Here is an 18,802-nt window from a genome sequence, read left to right on the forward strand (position 1 = left end):
GAGAGAGCAAGTGTGTGTAAAGAAAAATGTTCATTGGAAAATATGCTTTTTGGTGATGATCATAGACGCGATGTTATTTTTGAGTTACTTCTGCATGTTTACTGAAATGTACTTAGTAACTAATTTGGGCAAAAACTCTTGCTTCATATGAGATAAGAGAAGGTGAGCCAATTTTTAAAAATCTCTTAAAGTAGCATCACAACATTAGATAACAAGCCCCAAATGGAACCCAAGACTCTTGCTCCGTATCTTGAGAATGGTAACTAAGAAATGAAATTTCCAATGTGATTGTGTTTTGTTTTGGTTTTGGTTTTAACTACAAAGTGAATTTCCAGCAGAACTCAATCAAGGACTGATTATCGTAAATTTTACATTAGTTGGAAGATTCAAGATGTTGACTGACAGAAATCCAAGTCAAAAATGGTAAGTTACCATGTCTTGCAAATATAGTTCAGTGCCTGGTTAAAGGGACCTTAGTTTTTGGTCAGTTTGAAATATGTTTAAGGGACAACTAAAGTGAGATGAAGAGTTCATGAAACCTTGGATCACCAGTGATCTGCTAGACTCATTTCACTTGAGTTCAGGCTTAGTAAAAAATACACATAGATGGTCAGCTAAGGACCAAGACAGATCTTACTCCTCTACAATGATTATGAGGTGGGAAATTATTTAGCAATTGTGTTTCAGTAACTTTACAGGGCACCAAAGGGAATATGACTGTGGAGAGCTAATGACCAGCATCCAGAATGCCTTCCTCGGTTACTCATTTCTGCAATATGTCTTCCACGCCACGAAAAAGAGAAAGGAAAGAAAAAGAGAACAAAAACAAACAAACAAAAGGCGTGGCAAAGGTAGAAGAAGAAAGACAGTGATTTGTAAAATACAGCTACACTATGTTTTCCTTGGTTGCCTACCCAGAAGAGCCGAGAGAACCAAGAGCCGGCAGTCTACTCATGACAGGCATGCCAATTTGATTTTACTTTCTTTATTCTTTTTTAAAATTTATTTTGCCACCTTGATTTTAGAAGTTCACTGATCCGGTGGACTTACCCACAACTTTAACCTTGATGCTCGCATGTGCTTCTCCAGCTTCATTCTTCAGGTTTATGTTGTAAACACCAGAATCGTCTCTTTCGGCTACATCAATAACCAGGGTGCTGCTGTCAGGGTAAGATTCGGCTCTTATCCGCCCACTGCCCTCCATAATGGCCTAAGGAGGAAAGAAAGGAAGTGTGGCAAGACCTATACAACAAGGACCATAGGAAAGTGCCTCACTACTTAAGCTGGGCATGGTACTAACTCCTAAAATACACATTCTTAGTTTAATCCTCCATCAACGCTAAGAACAAAGGCATCATCCCATTTTACACATGAGAAAACTGTGGCCCATAGCCACATGGCTAGGAAGTGGTAGAAGTGGGATTTGATTCCAAAGCCCACCATCAATCATTAAGTCACCAAAGAAAAAGTTGGAGGACTACAAATATGAGTAACACAGCGTTATTTTAGGAGAGAAATAGCTAGATTCATTTCAGAAACTCAATAATGATTTTTTATTTTATTTTCTCAGATGTCTTGAAATTTTAAAAATATTGAAAAGGTGTGAAGGCCGCGATGCCAATTTTGAGTTACTGAATATTGATTTTTCCCTTCCAATAGGACACTAAAGAATAAACATCTTCCCAAAGTAAAGACAGTGAGGTTGAGCTTTCTGTTGTATTTTCTTTTTTCCCTTTTTCTCTTCTTTCTTTTCCTTCTTCTTCTGCTTCACTTCTTTCCTTCTGTTTTTTTTTTTTTTAAACCAAATTTAAAGCAGCATTACATTTTTTTGATTTGCAGGTTATATCTTCTATATGACAGTGAACAGCCAGAACACAGAGGCAAAATAGAAGCGATCAAGGTAACTTTAGGTAATCTAAGTAATTTGCCACTAACGGTTGTTAACTCTCTACTCTTTGTCTCTGGATTAGAACTCATAAATCTTCAATAACAAAAGATCGTGACAACAGTAAGAATACCTGAAATAGTTTTCATAATTGTTCTGTTTTATATAATGGAACAAAATGTTATCATATTAGCCAAATTCTAATCTTAAGATTATAAAAGATGTTCTGCTTTTTTTCATGTGAAGAGAAAAATATTTATTTAATGTGGGGTTACATTATCCTCTTCAGTTTTCTGTATTTTATTTTGTTTGTTGTTGGGCTATCATTTACATAGAGTACGATTCACACTTTTTAGATATACAGTTCTATGAGTGTTGACAGTTGTATGTGGTTATGTAACCACCAGCGCAATCAAGATACAGATTACTTCCATCATCTCCCATGGTTCCCCATGTTCCTTGGGAGTCATGCACTCACCCCACACTCTGGTCCCTGGCAATCACTGGTCTGTTATCTGTCCCTGCAGTTTTCCCTTTTTCAGAATTCCATGTGAATGGAATCAGTATGTAGTCTTTTGTATCTGTCTCTTTTCACTTAGCATGATGCTCTTTAGATTCGTCCATGTTTTTGCATGTATTATTAGTACATTCCTTTTTTCTGTTGAGTAGTATTCCATTGTATGTTTCTACAACTGGACTTTGGGGTTGTTTCCATGTTTGGGCAATTATAAATAAAGCTGCTATAAACATTCATGGACAGGTTTGCGTGCGGACGTATGTCTTCATTTCTCTTGGGTAAACACGTAAGGATAGCATTGTAGAGTTGTGTGGTAACTGCATTATTTAACTTCATAAAAAACTACCAAACTATTTTCCACTTTCCAAAGTAACTTGAAACATTAATTTGAAAGAAATATATGCACCCCATGTTCATTGTAGTGTTATTTACAATAGCCAAGATTTGGAAGCAGCCCAAGTGTCCATCAGTAGATGAGTGGATAAAAATCTGTGGTACACTTACACTATAAAATACTACTCAGCTGTAAAAAAACAAGGAGATCTTACCTTTTGCAACAGCAAGGATGGACCTGGAGAGTATTATGCTAAGTGAAACAAGCCAGTCAGGAAAAGACACTTACCATATGATTTTACTTATATCTGAAATCTAATGAACAAAATAAACTAACACAGTGGAGACATTAATGGATACAGAGCACAGAATGACAGCTGTCAGAGGGGAGGGGTTGGGGGCTGGGTAAGAGGGTGAAGGGATTAAGCAAAGAAAAAAAGAAAGACCCATGGACACAGGCAACAGTATGGTGATTGCTGGAAGAGAGGGGGTTAAGAGGAGGTAGAACAAAGCAAAGAGGGGATAAATGGTAATGAAAGGAACTTGACTTGGAGTAGTAAACACACAATACAATATACAGATGATGTATTATAAAATTGTATACCTGAAACCAATATAATTTTATAACCAATGTCACCCTAATAAATTCAATAAATAAAGTGATTATTAATAGGCAAAAAAACCCACAAAACCTATTTTCCAAAGCGGACATACCATTTTGCATTCCTACCAGTGATGATATATGAGTTTAATTGTCCCATATCCTTGCCAGCATTTGGTATTGTCAGTTTTTTATAACAGGTTTTTAAAAATGCTCTTTTTCTGTCCAGCTTCTTTACTTAGCATAATTTTTAAATTCATCAATATTGTTGCATATATCAGTAATTCATCCTTTCTTATTGCTAACTAATATTCCATTGTGTGAATATCCTACAATTTGTTTATTCGTTCACCTGTTGATGGACATTTGCATTGTTTTCAGCTTTTGGATAATACAAATAAGGCTACTGTGACCATTTGTTCTAGTGGATTTTTTGTATGTTACATTGGATTTTATACATCTATGATTATGTCAACTGAAAATAAATACAGTTCTATTTCTTCTTTTCAAGACGGTTACTTGTTCTTTCTTTCTCTTGCCTGACTGCCCTGGCTAGAACCTCCAGTACAGCTTTGAAGAGAAGTGGGCATCTCTCTTTTGTTTCTGGTCTTAGGGGCAAAGCATTCAATCTTTCAACATTAAGTGGGATGACAGTTGTAGGATTTTCATGGATGCCTTTTATCATGTTGAGAAAGTTCCTTTCACTTCCTAGTTTGCTGAGAGGGTGTTTGTTAAAAAGGGTGTTGGATTTTGTCAAATGTTTTTGTGTCTATTGAGATGATCATACTTTTTCCCTTAGTTTATTAATATGGCAAATTACATTAATTGATTTTCAAGTGTGAAACCAACTTTTGCATTCTTGAGATAAACTCTACTTTGTCACAATGTATTATTCTTTTTATATGTCATTGGATCTGATTTGCTAAATTGTGTTTAGAACTTTTGCATCTATCTTCATGAGTGATATTGGTTTGTAGTTTTCTGTTTTTGTAATGTCTTTTTTTCTGATTTTGCTATAAGAGTAACACTGGCCTTAAAGAGTGAGTTGAGAAATGCTCTTATTCTCTCTTCTTCAATTTTCTGAAAGAGTGTGTGTAAATGGGTATTATTTCTTTATTAAATGTTTGGTAGAACTCTCCAATAAAGCCATCTAGATTTGGGATTTTCTTTGTGACAAGTTTTTAACTACAAACTCCTTTTTTTTTTTTTTTCTAGATAGAAGGCTATTCAGTATTGATTGAGCAGCATTTCACAAATTCTGATATGTAGTGTGTTCATAAATATTTTCTAATTTCCTTTGTGATTACTTTTTTAATTCATGAGTTGTTTAGAAAAATGTTACTTTCCAAATATTCAGGAATTTTCCAGGTGTCTTTCTGTTATTGCTTTCTAATTAATTTCATTGTGGTCAGAGAACATACCTTGCATGACTGGAATCCTTTAACATTTATTGAGACTTTTTTTATGGTCTATCTTGGTAAATTTCACATGTGCATATTAAAATAATGCCCATTTTGCTTGTTCAATGGAGTGTTCTATAAATGTCAATTAGATCAAGATGGTTGATAATATTCTTCAAATCTTCTATATCCTTAAAGATTGTCTGTCTTCTTGTTCTATGAACTATTGAGAAAAGAATATTGAAATCTCTAATTTATATATGTCTATTTGCAATCTATATCTTGCTATTTTTTTCTACTTGTTTCGTCTGTTCTTCATGCTTCTTTTTTTACCTTCTTTTGAATTAATTAAATGTTTTTGTGATTGCATTTTATGTTCCTTCTATGGCTTATTAGCTATAAACCTTTTTTTTTAGTTTCGTAGGTCTTTTAGAGTTTATAGTATACATCTTTAACTTTTCATGGTCTACCTTCACATGATACTATAATACTTCATGTATAGCAAACAAAAGAAACTTATAAATAGCATACTTCCCATTTTACACCTCCTGAACTTTACTTTCATTTATCCCCACTTGACTTTATGCTTCTATTGTCATAAATTTTACTTATACCTATGGTATAAAACACACAGTGCATTATTTTTAAGTCGGTTGTTTTTTTAAGAAATTTAAATATTTTAAAAATCTCTTATATGTTTATCTATGTAGTTACCATTTCTGATGCTCTTTGTTCCTTTGTGAAAATGTTTCACCTGGCATCATTTTCCTTCTAACTTAAGAACTTCTTTTAGCATTTCTTGTAGTGCAGGTTTGCTGGTGATTTTTCTTTCTGAGTTTATATATCTGAAAATCATTTTATTTTGCCTTTATTTCTGAAAAGTATTTCAGCTGAGTATAGAATTCTAGGTTGACTATTTTTTTTTCCTTCAAAGATGTTGCTCCACTGTATTCTCACTTGCCTTGTTTCCAGAGAAATCCGAAGTCATCCTTGCCTTCATTCCTGCATATTAAATGTGACTTTTTTCTCAGTCTACTTTTAAGATTTTTTTTTTCTTACAAGTTTCGCACAATTTAATTATTAAGGGTCTTGGTGTCATTTTCTTAATGCTCCTTGTACTCTTTTTTTTTTTTTTTTTTAGCTTCTTGTATCTGCATTTATAGTTCTTATCAAATTTGGAAAAAAATTGGCCATTACGTTCTTTTTTTTTTAAATTAATTTTTGTTACAGATGTTTCTCCTTTCCCCCCACCCCCAATGATTCCCCCTTCCCCTTCCCTCCCTGCCCTGTCCCCAGCTTTGTTGTCCATGTCCATTGTTCATGCATATATGCATATAAGTTCTGTGGTTTATCTCTCCCCCAGGCCATTACGTTCTTAAATATTTTTCTGGCCCTCTCTGTCAAGACTCCAACTGCACTTATATTTGACAGCTTGAAGTTGTCCCATAGCTCAGTGATACTTATTTTTCCTCCAGTAAATAGATAAAGAGGAATCTCTCTTTAACTCTTTGATGATGATGATGATTAATAAATTAGTTTTAGAACAGATTTGTGTTCACTTCAAAATTGAACGAAAAGTACAGAGAGTTCTCTCTCATGTAACCCCTGTCCTCACATAGACACAAACTCCTCCCTTGTTAACATCCCATGTCAGAGCAGCACCTTTGTTATAACTGCTGAGCCTATATTAACACATTATCACCTAAAGTCAGTAGTTTACATTAGGGTTCACTCTTGGTGCTGTACATTCTTTGGGTTCTAACAAATCTTTAATGACATGTATCCATAATTATAGCATCCCATGGAATAGTTTTGCTGCCTGTAAAACATTTTCTATAAGAAGCCATAGGTTGAATACGAGCTGGTACTAGTCTACCACTCCAACTTTATTCTCTTCCTCACTCTACCCCAGCCACACTGGCTTTCTTTTGATTTCTCCAACACATCAAGCTCACTCTCTCCTTTCAGCCTTTGCACTTGCATTGACTACACCTGGAAATCTCTCTCCTTTGATCTTCACATAATTGGTTTCTTGTTGTCATTCAGACAGGCTGTTGTCATTCACCACAGTCACGTGGCTGATCATATTAGCCTGTTTTTGTTTAATTTTCATTGCACTTGTTACTATGCAAAACAATTTGGTCCATCTATTTATTTAATAATTCATTGTCTCTTTCTCTTCCACTCCATTCCCTAACATTCATTAGAATGAAAGACAGAATCTTGTTCAGTGCACATAAAAACATGCCTGGTCACATGGTAGCTAGACAGAAATATAAAAAGTAAATGAATGGTTATTACATTTGCCTGAAAATTAGTGATCTTTCTTTATTAAGGGAATTACATTGTTGCTCTACCCCTGTACATTTATTTGCTTCTTCTTTTATCTAATTAATGGAGGGAGGTCAGGATGTGGGGTGGGCAGTATGTGTGTGTGTAGAACAAACCTTATCTGCTCGGCTCCAAATAACCTTAGGAGGAGGTTCTCCACTGATGGGAATCTCAAGACGAAGCTTGTTCCCTGCAATCACTGTCACTGTATTGTCAGCACCCAGACCATCCAGGTTGATTTTAGGAGGATCTGAAATATTAAACATGGCCTTTGTTATCAGACAGCATTCCCATGTGAATATCTGGGCTAGCGCTTGGCTAGTGCTAAACATTGGTAGTAATCAATATTTTATCTGGCCAAAAAAAAAAAAGTAAGAAGAGTTAATGTAGATGGTACCTGGCACCTTGCAAAGCTGCTTCATTGTAAGATTTCTGAAGAATCAACTATTATGATTAATGATTAATAACAGTTCATGTATTTTTTCTTTGAACATCACATAGTTTTGAACATAATTCCAAGGTAAGCAAAGACAAAAATAAAAGAACAGAACCCTGCAAAGATTTATTTTATCTACTCACCAATGACATGGACTTTGGCAGGCAAAGTAACAGTGTAGGCATCTGGTGCAAATACATAATCACCTTCATCCTCAATGAGAGCATTGTCTATCACTAATTTGTGGATTCTAAGGAAACAAGAAAAACATCTTTCTAAGACTTTGCAAAGATTTAGCTTGTATATGACCCAAACTGAGGAGACACCTGGCTTTTATCTGATTAACTTGTTTAGTGCAGCCTAGAGAGAGACAATAATGTGAAGTCTTAATTGTCCTATTTATTGGTCCATATTAAAGACACAGACAGTGTGGTGAAGGTGGGGGGAGTGCATGGGATGGGGGTTCGAGGGGGGGGAAAGGGGGACATCTGTAATACATTCAACAATAAAGATACATTTTTATAAATATTTGTTTTAGACTATATGGAATTATTTCTACAAACACAACTTACTTACTAGGCAAGAATTTACCACCCCCACCCTTTTTAATCTCATAGCATTAAAAAGGGTAAAAGAGCCCTGGCTGGTTTGGCTCAGCGGTTAGAGCGTTGGCCTGCGGTCCGGAGAGACCCGGGTTCGGTTTCCGCTAAGGGCATGTACCTCGGTTGCAGTTTGTCCCCGGCCCTGGTTGGGTCGTGTGGGTGGCAACCACTCGATGTGGCCCTTTCATGTCGATGTTTCTCTCTCTCTCTCCCTTCGACTCTATCTGAACAAAAATATCAAAAAATGTCCTCGGGTGAGGATAAAAAAAAAAAAAAAAACGCTAAAAGAAAATATTTCAGTAATGCCAAATTTTTTTTGTCTCCCTGCCCCCATTGATTTTTTAGATACAGTGGGAGGAGGGAGAAAGAGAGAGAGAGAGAGAGAGAGAGAGAGAGAGAGAGAGAGAATGATTGGTTGCCTCCCGCATGACCCTGACCAGGCCGAGATAGAACCTGCAACCAAGGTAGGCAGGCGCCCTTGACCAGGAATCAAACCTGAGACTCTTCAGTCTGCAGGCCGACACTCTAACCACTGAGCAAAACCAGCCAGGGCATGTCATACTTTAAGACTCAAGAAATTATTGAGAATAACCTTGACTTTGGCTTTATATACCAAACCTAAGAAAAATACTTCTTAACTTTATTGAGGTCAAGAACTAGTGAAAATCTAATTGACACTATAGATCTTCTTGCTGGAGAAAAGCAAGTATTCTTGTATATACAGAATTTGCTTACAATTTCAGAGGATTTATGAGAGCTCTTAAAGTTTATTATGATCTCTTTAGGATCCATGGATCCAAGCTTGAGAACTCATGCCTTAAATTTATTTGCTAGATTCTAAGATATTATACACCTCACTCCAAAAAAAATTGTGGAAAGTTCACGTGACACTTATTGGTTAGGAATGGTTAACCCAATTCTACCAGTTCGTCAACTAGAATTCAGTGTCATTCTTCTAAACTCATGTTTAAATAGAAAGAATCAGTCAATATGTTTCAAATACACAAAGCATCCTATTGTAAGGTGTAGATGCAGGATCACAGGTAGGACATGATGTACAACAGAGAAATCACACACTACTGCTATTTGGAAGTAATGAATCAGAAATAGATCCTTTCCCTATGGCTCCTCTTCAAACATCCTTGCCAAATGCATAATTTAGGAAGTGGAGAAAGTAAAGATGGGGACCAGTCCTGACAGAGGGATCACCTAGCTTGCTTACCTTCCTTTGTGTACAACCTTTAGACGGTCACTCTCCTGAACAGGTAGTCCATTTTTAGTCCATTTTCCTGTTACGTTTTCAGAGATTTCACATTTCAAGCAGATTTCTTTTCCAAGTTTTACAGTCTGATCAGTTAGAGGTGTCAATATCTTCAGAGGCTTCACTACACAAATAGTGCATAGTTGTAAGTGCTGAACCCAATCCCGACAGACCCAGCGGGTGTCATTTCACAACAGTACAGTTTCACTATTGATGTTTGTTTTGAAAATGAGAATTTGTTCCAGTGCAATTAATAGATTATGGACAACTGGAGCATAACACAAAGTTCATGTTTGATTACATACAAATTCATTCATGGCAAAGATTAGGTGAATCCAAAAAACTGCACCCAACTGAACTGAGCCAGGTAGGACAGCACAGAACACCCTCCCTGTGCGCACGCACACGCACACACACACACACACACACACACACACACACACTACCAGCTACCTCAGTTCACCCATGTGGTATGAGCCATCCCATGCACAGCTGAGATTGCCACTATCCATCCAATTCCGAATAACCTCTGTCCACCACTTCACAATGGCTCACAAGCTGCAACACTTCCATAAGCAAATGTCAGGTCTTTTTTTTTTAAAGTGTCATATACATTGTACTATGTGTTAACCATTTAACATGTGTAAAAGTGCAAATGTTTTTTTGTTAGGTTCTTATTGTTGTTGTTGTTTTTTTAATGTGTTGCTGACAAAATTTTTGAGTGTTGTGCCCATAACCCCATTTTCCCTACTAGTCCTTTGGTTTTTATTTCATTACTTTGGATAGCACAGTGATTTTTAGAAATGCCTATGTTGCATTATCTCAGAACTAACTGTAATTGTTTTAAATGGATACACTTATCAGGTAAGGATCTGCTTATGGTTAAAAAACCTTTTTCGATATTAAAATAAAATGGCCACCATTCCATGAAACATAAGAGCATATTGGAATTAATTCTGAACACTTCAGTGATCATATTAATTGCAACTGCACTAAGAAAGAAGTAAGGAAGCAGTGTTTCTGTTCTGTGTGTATTATCAACCTTCTGGTGAGATTTGCTATTTTCATTTTCACGGCTCACTGGAAAGGACAGACTCTGCCTTTGAGAACTGACTAATTGTGGGCATTTGGGGAAGTACATTTATTCTCTCATGCCTCTGAAGCATACTAGCAAATTAGTTGTTACAATGTTTTCAATTGAGGCCTATTAGTTGAATAACTTTTCACCTCAAATGTAATTGCAGAATGTTGAATGTTTAATCAACAGATAGCAAGTTCACCTGTGGATTAAGCAAACATCATCAAGATTTGATATCTAAGTATCATCTATTAATATGATTTGGAGACTAAACTACTTCTTAACCATGGTAACTTCTCTGACAGGTGGTTTTATACTTCCTTCCCAACATGGGTGCTCTACTATTAAACTGAGTAGTCGGTTCTTTTCTCAGAGACCCTCATTGATATGACATAGACTCTCAGCTAGAATGGAATTTAATTTTACATATTTAAAATGGCCACAAGTAGAAATCAAATAGATGGAAACTTTCCTAAAGCCAAATGAACATGCAACACTGTTAGGAAGCCAACGTGGAAGACAGCCAAGGAAGTCTTACTTACAGCCAACACTGAGTTTAGCGGATGATTGTCCTCCTGTCGTCATTACAGAATATTCTGCACTATCGGCCTTGGTTGCTCCTTCTATGATCAAAATGTGTTTTTTGCCCTCAACTTTAACTTTGTATCTTGATTTTGGGCCAGGGATGATCTCCTCACCATTCTTAAACCTGCATCAAAATAGATTATTTAAGAAATTTTTTATAAATGACCCTTCAGGAGATGGACTTTATTGATTTTGTTTTTCCCATATCCCAGTGTCTTGCAGAGTGTCTGGCAGGATACCAGACACTCAAGAACTATTTAATGAATTAAAGAATGTATAAATCAGCCTTGGCCGGTTTTGCTCAGTGGTTAGAGCATTGGCCCGTGGACCAGAGAGACCCGGGTTCATTTCCCACTAAGGGCATGTACCTCGGATGCAGTTTGTCCCCCGCCCGGCTGGGGTTGTGTGGGTGGCAACCAGTCGATGTCTTTCTCTCACATTGATGTTTCTCTCTCTCTTTATCCCTCTCCCTCCTGCTCTATCTGAAGATAAATGCAAAAAATGTCCTCAGGTGAGGATAAAAAAAAAAAAGGAATGTATAAGTCAATCTATCAATGAATTCATATTGTAACAAATGTTGTCTGAAAAACTATAATAGAAGAACATAAGCCCCTTCTTTCCACTCAAGATCCATCAGATGAATATGCTAAGAGTGGATATTACCCATGTCTGGGCTTTTGATGTACACTGGTGAGAATAACGTTGTTATACATTTTAAAGATAGCTATGATTCTAGACTAGAATGAACTATCTACTCTGTACCAATTACTACACATTCCAGCTGTGTAATTTATTATACTTTTCAACAAAGCATTGTATTGTAGGATTCTGAATCCTTTAGTCTTGAATTTTGAGATGACTCAAAGAGAACTTGAGAAAACACTTCCTATCTGACAAAAAAAAAAAAAAAAAAAAAAAGGTTTTAATTTTTAAAAGGGATTGGTGATTCTCAGTCTAAAATATTTTTCTGAGGCACTATAACAATAAAATGATTAGGGATAAAATGAAAAAACAAACAAACAAAAAAAGAGTCAATTTTCCATGGAAGTTGCCAGTATGGCATGGTATAGAGGTGAAGAGTATCAGTGGGCTTTGGGGTTAAACAGACAGGGACAACCTTGAACCACCAACTTATTACTAGTATTTGCCTGCTTCCCTATGTCCTTACCAATACAGATTTCCAGATTTTTCAGTTTCATAAGTTCCAAACAACAACAACAGTATCTAGTATAGTTTTAGTTACCATTTCTACTAACACGAATGAGATTGAGATTCTTTTCATATCTGTAAAAGCAGGTTCTTGTTTTCCAAACTATGAAGGTAATTGTGTGTGTGTGTGTCTACTAAAAATGAACAGACCTCCGAAAAGCTATTTACCATTTTACATTGGCATCGTCTTCAGACACCTCACATTCCAGTTCCACTCTCTCCCCACAGTAAGCATTTGTATCTTCCAGCTGTTTGGTCACCATAATTGGAGGCTCTAGTGTGAAAAAAAAAAAAAAGAGAACCTGAATCGTTAAATGTCCAAAACCTGCCTCACAACCCCAAATTTATTCACAGATGAAAAACCAAAAGTAAGAAAGTGTCGTACCACAGAGCTGTGGTTAGTTAGATGGTGGTAGATAGTAGGTAGGGTCTTTAGGACTTTTCTTGGCAAAATAAAAAGCTGACGACCCTGGGTAAATTTTCCCAATTTCCTCAGAACTCTTCAAATCAAATACATTATTGTTCTACAGAGTAGACAAAATGTATCAAACGTCATTGGGAGGCGGCAGGGGGGCAAATGAGATACCCAGTGGTAGACATTTCTGATGAAGGAGAACCTTTAGGACTAACGACAATCTTTGATTCTGGTTCTAGATGGATGATAGAGGTTGCAGAGCTGTTTTAAGCAGGGGGGCTCACAAAAAAAAAAAAAAAAAATGCCTGGCAGCCTCTGGCTCTTTTCACAAGGTCTTAGTAAATGATAGTCTTTAGAGCTCTCAGTGCCAACCACTGATGCTCCTGTAGGTATGAAGCTGGTTTCAAGAGAAATCTATTTTCTATCAGCTGAGATGAAGATTCATTCTGTAGACTTCACTGGGTTTCAGAAACTGTAACTAGAATAATTATTTTGTAAAATACTGCTTGCTTGAGTCAAAACCTCCTTGCATTTGTACTCAGCTGTTTTGTTATTGTTGTTTTTTTCTCTCCTTGGCTTTTCTAGTCTTCAACGAACCTGAAGATTAATCGGGATGCACATTAACTGCTGATGTAGAGTAGCTTTGGTGCACAGCCAACTGTGCATCCAAACTAAACCGTCGCTGCAGATGCTACTGAGCTCTGCTCTGGAGTTCAAGAGCTCACCTCACCACTTTCACTTTAATTATTACCCCTGGGAGAAGGATAGCCATCAGCTCTTGATGACTATGGTAAGAGATCACACTTTACCTCTCACAAAGAGCTCGGTGGAACACTTCTCATCACCAGCGGTCACATAATACTCCGAGTCATCCGTTAGCCCACAGTTATTGATAAACATAATTCTTTCACATCCTTTATGTTCAAAGATGTATCTGTTTTAAATAGGAGGAAGAGAAACAGAGTCCATAAACTTGATTTTATTATTTTCTTTATTGCCAGAAAATTTGCCTTATAATTTGGTAATGCTTGAAAGACAGGGATATAATTTTGACCTACCATTTATGAAACATTATCTTACACAGTTTAATGAACGTCAAACATGAAACCAATTTTTATCATAATACATATAATGTAATTCATGTGCATACTTACACATAATATTTAACTTTAGTTATCTTCTCAATAAAAGGTTTTCATTTAAAATATAAATCAGTACTCACATATTTTCTATTTAATATTTTTAAACTATTTTGGAAAATAGGGTTGGCTGAGGTTGTCAGAGAGATTGTCCACTCTGTACACTTTTAAAAAATATTACCAATTTATCTACTTCGTAAAAGGAAAGAGCATTGATCTTATTCACTGATTCATTGATTCCACTCCTTGCCTAATTCAATGACACAGATTTTGGAGGGCAAATAAGTAAAGCCATAACATGAACTTAATTATTAATATAGACAGTAATTCTATAGAATGTGATATTTTCTTAAATGAGCTTAAGAACTAGTGTGATCACATCACAGTTACCACCTATTAAGAAAAAACTTGGGTATTTGGAAACAAAAAAACTAAAAGCCAAGAAGATTACAAAATTTCATTATCTGTGACTTGAATTATGAATGGGTATCATAGGGTATTATAATAGACTACAGAAAAAAGATTTCATTTGGAAAATTCTCGAATTGAAGACTTTAAGAATAAAACACTAAACATTTAATAGATAAAGATAACCAAGTAAAATTATGATTTTGGTAAATTCAGGCCATCATCATGAGATTTTTACCAGGTACGGACATTGTCATCACGAAGTCACTCTGTAGGCATGACCACATTAAGAACTTGGAAGCCACCTAATTGTACTACAGATGTGACAGATTTTCAGGATTAAAATGTTTCATAAACATGCACATGACTCCCATTAATTAAAACAATATATATTGGAGTTGAAAATCTCTCAGGCTGAGAAGGATCTTTTTAAAGCAGTTTCATAATAGACTAATGATAACCATCAGACATCAGGGATTAGTCTGTCTCCTTCATTTGGGATAAGGCCAAGCAATAATAAAACACAGGCTGTAGATGTTACTCCGGAAAAACAAAAGTTATCTAATTATAAAGTGTGACTGCCAGCTAGTATATCAAATATGTATTTCAAAATTTTATTTAAAAAAATTGAGAGAAGTTTGGTAATTCTCTGAAATAATCACACACGTATAACTATAGTGACACAAAGCCATAATTGGGGTGGGGAGGTTACCTGAAATAGTTTGCATAGAATAAAAATAAAAAACAAGGTTTAGCCCTGGCCAGTTTGGCTCAGCGGTTAGAGCATCAGCCTGCGGTCCGGAGAGACCCGGGTTCGGTTCCCGCTAAGGGCACGTACTTCGGTTGCAGTTTGTCCCCGGCCCTGGTTGGTCGTGCGGGTGGCAGCCACTCGATGTGTCCCTTCACGTCGATGTTTCTCACTCTCTCTCTCTCTCCCTCCCCCTCTATCTGTACAAAAAATGGAAAAATATCCTCGGGTGAGGATAAAAAAACAAACAAACAAACAAACAAACAAAAAAAACAAGGTTTAATTTATATAATACTATAATTTTAACGGTTCCAAAATACATGAAAAGTTTCTACTCTCCCGGTATATGATTTTGCGTTGTAAAGCTTAAATAAAAAGTGCTTTTATTCATAGAAAATTAAGTCAAACTATTGTTTGATTTATGTAGTTATCACTGATATTTGCAACATTCACTTACTTTGTACTGGGTCGGATTTCTTGACCATTTTTATACCATTTCACCTCCAACTTTGGATCTGCCAATTCCACAACAAACCGTACTCTGCCCCCTTTATCAACCTGATATGCAGGATCAAGAATTTTGGCAAAAGCTAGAAGAGAAGAAGCAAAACTATGTTAATACATGTATACATATGCTATGAATTTAAATAGTCAATATATATACGAGAACCTAAAACAAAATGGAAAATTAAGACTCAAAGAAGAAAAAAATTAAAAACCTTTAAAATTATCTTTTATATTTTATAATTCTGTGTCCGTTTATATAGAATAAAATGGTTAAAATTTTTAAAGATAATCCACATGTTTTTGGAAGAAACATAAGAAAAGAATTACTGAAGAGGCTTTAAAAATGATTGTCCTGCCCTGGCCGGTTTGGCTCAGCGGTTAGAGTGTTGGCCTGTGGTCCAGAGAGACCTGGGTTTGGTTCCCGCCAAGGGCACGTACCTCAGTTGCAGTTTGTCCCCGGCCCTGGTTGGTCATGTCAGTGTTTCTCTCTCTCTCTTTCTCTCTCTCACTCCCACTCTATCTGAACAAAAAAATGAAAGAATGTCCTCAGGTGAGGATTAAAAAAAAGATTGTCCTATCCTTCAGGGAATGTATAATATAAAGCATCGAAATGAAATTGATTTTGAACATACTTATCCTCCCAGCATAATTACTGTCAGGATTATTGGCATTACCTTTGTATGTCTTCTATGTCATAGATAGTTTTACTATCATAGAATTTACAAATTAAATTCAATGACTCATAAAATTAAATTGAATGCCTCTGACTAATTGAAATAGGTTTATCAAATATTTTTGGACTGTGGATACTTACCCAAATAGTGGCATGTTTAAAACACCCCTTATATATATAGTTAGAAACTCAGGATTTCAAAAAAGTTTAAATAACATAGAACATAGAGGTTTTTAAGAATGTTATCTTCAAAAGGTCCTAAGCAAAAGTAGTTAACTTCTTTTTTATTTTATTTTATTTTTTCTGATTTTAAAGATAATAATTCTTCTTTAAACAGTTTCTGAGATACCTCTAAGTGGGGCATGCCTCACGAAGTTGTCATGTTTACATTTCCATCATTCCAACTTTATTACACGACCGCTCAAACGAGCTCATGCCCTCATATTTTAACAAGATAAAATAAACACTAGTTTATAATAGCTATCTCTCACATACCTCAAAAAATCAATTCAAAGCTAAGTGATAAGAATAAGGAAGGCCCTGTTGGGGGAGAGAGATCATCTGGCTCTACACGTGAGAATTCACGTTTGAAATAAAACTTCGCGAGTCTCAGTGGCATCTGAGAATGGCTCAGTTATGTAAACAAAACAAAAACAAACCACTTCTGTATTTCTCTGGGGCCATTTCTCAACCGGTTTACAGGGAGGTTTAGAAATAAAGGGCAGATTTTTACAACGATGTGGTGAGATTCTTTAAATTCGATTTGAACATTAACAATAAACAATAATAGGATTGATATGTTAACCTGATGTGTCATAAACCATAACTGACAATGACCAGGTCCAGGAAAATTTAAAGAGCTAATGATCAATTAAAAATATATCTCTTTTGCCCTGGCGGGTTTGGCTCAGCGGTAGAGTGTTGGCCCCCGGACCAATGAGTCGTGGGTTCAATTCCGATCAAGGGCAAGTACCTCAGTTGGGGTGGGTCCCAGGCCCTGGTGGGGGTCATGTGGGAGGCAACCAGTGAACAGAACCCTCCCATGTAGATGTTTCTCTCTCTCTCCCTCCTATTCTGTCTGCAGATAAATAGAAAAATATCCTCAGGTGAGGATTAAAATAAAATAAATCTCTTTCTTTTTTTATTTTCAAGTTCAACATCTTAAAATATTCTTTAAAGGTATTTAAAACCACGTTGAGCTGCATTCACTTTAGACCCCCAGGGAGCAGCACAGCTATTTAACCAAACACTTTGCTACCCTTACTGGGTGTGAGAAGAGCACTCCCCACGCCCCACCCAATGGGTGCAAGAATACGGTGGCAAAACAGAGACATCGCGCGTCTGCTCCACCCGAACAAGAGTCAAGAATTCGAGGGTGAGGGAGAGATGGAGGCTGGAGAAAGGGGCCGCCGAGAAATGATCAGATCATGAGAATATTTAATATTCCATTATATGCCGTCTGTGCCAGTTCTTGAGTGTAAGTCTTCTTTCACCTGTCTGCTACCTAAGTAGCCAGTGCTGTGCGGGGCAGCGAACTATTCCACCTGAAGCCAAAGGTGACCAGGAGAACCGTGCTTCCTGCAAACCCCGCTTCACCCAGTCCCGCCCCAAACCTCGGCCACGCCCCCACCCCGGGGCGGGCTCACCTGCGCTCTTCTTCTCCACTCTGCGCATGCGCTTGAGCCGCTTGAGCATGCCGCGCAGGTCGGTGATGCCGTACTGGAAGGCGATCTTCTCGTACTCGTTGGGGTTCGCATTTTTCAGCAGCTCCCACACGTCTATCTCGGGCTCTTCCTCCTGCTGCTTCACCTCCCTAACCGGGGAGAAGCACTGCTTAGTTTAGTAGCCGCCCTTAGCGACCGGGAAGGTCGCCGTAGGGTCTGGGTTTTTCGGTTCGGTGTTGAAAGCTGTGTTTGGGGTCTGAGAGCTTGAGCTGCGGGGAGGGGCCGCCGGCTTGGCCCGAAGCCTGGGGAAGCCGCCGGGCGGTTCCAGGTCAGACACGCGCACTCGTGTCAACACCCACTTGCCCAGTGAGAAGCACGTTGGGGAGACTGCAGGCTCTCGGGAAATAGCCTGAAGATAGTCTTACCTATTTTCAACTCGGAAGTCCAGAAGGTGAGAGTTGAGGAACTTAAGACCAGTTTTCATCTAGGACTTGGTTGTTGAAAAACTTGGGAAAAGTAGATTAAGAACTAGAAGTTTTAAATATTGGTCCATGAAAGAAAAAGGCTCTCTACCTTCGATTGGTGTACACACAGCACCCATCTGTCTCTATATGGAGACAGTATACACACCTTTGGATTTTGCAAATAGCATGTTTCCTCCCATATTAGTAAATGTGTACGTTACTCATTTTTTGCTGTGTTTTAATGCAAAAAATATTTGAAACTGCCACAAAAGTTTTTTTATTTATTAATTTTGATTGGTTGGTGTTTTCATATGATTTTTTGTGGATACATATGCTTTTTAAAACAATTATTTTTCTCCCTAAATTGTCAGGAAAAAAAGGAGAATGAGGCCAATTTTTTTTTTTCTTTCATTTTTTCATTTTAAAGTACTGTCTTGAAATTTTTAGGATAGGTTTGGTATGAATCATAAAGCTATAAATGTTAAGCTTTAAAGCAAATGGTCAACAGTTATATAAACAAGGGGATGGTAACTTCTCAGTGCAATT

The 18,802-nt window shown here is 36.9% G+C and overlaps 1 protein-coding gene across 12 annotated transcripts in view; it reads right to left on the minus strand.

Moving 5' to 3' along the window:
• Positions 1-18,802, minus strand: part of MYBPC1 (myosin binding protein C1) — an 87,309-nt gene that overhangs the window by 26,573 nt on the left and 41,934 nt on the right. For all 12 annotated transcript variants that reach the window (XM_036251504.1, XM_036251501.1, XM_036251498.1 and 9 more), the window contains 9 exons: positions 17,775-17,941; positions 15,406-15,538; positions 13,463-13,587; positions 12,407-12,512; positions 10,987-11,153; positions 9,328-9,490; positions 7,647-7,753; positions 7,184-7,317; positions 1,051-1,210 (listed from right to left, as the gene is read on the minus strand). In XM_036251504.1, the coding sequence (XP_036107397.1) occupies positions 1,051-1,210; positions 7,184-7,317; positions 7,647-7,753; positions 9,328-9,490; positions 10,987-11,153; positions 12,407-12,512; positions 13,463-13,587; positions 15,406-15,538; positions 17,775-17,941 (1,262 nt within the window). The remainder of the gene's footprint in view (positions 1-1,050; positions 1,211-7,183; positions 7,318-7,646; positions 7,754-9,327; positions 9,491-10,986; positions 11,154-12,406; positions 12,513-13,462; positions 13,588-15,405; positions 15,539-17,774; positions 17,942-18,802) is intronic.

This window comes from Molossus molossus, unplaced genomic scaffold (assembly GCF_014108415.1).
Source record: "Molossus molossus isolate mMolMol1 unplaced genomic scaffold, mMolMol1.p scaffold_m16_p_10, whole genome shotgun sequence".
Taxonomy (NCBI): domain Eukaryota; kingdom Metazoa; phylum Chordata; class Mammalia; order Chiroptera; family Molossidae; genus Molossus; species Molossus molossus.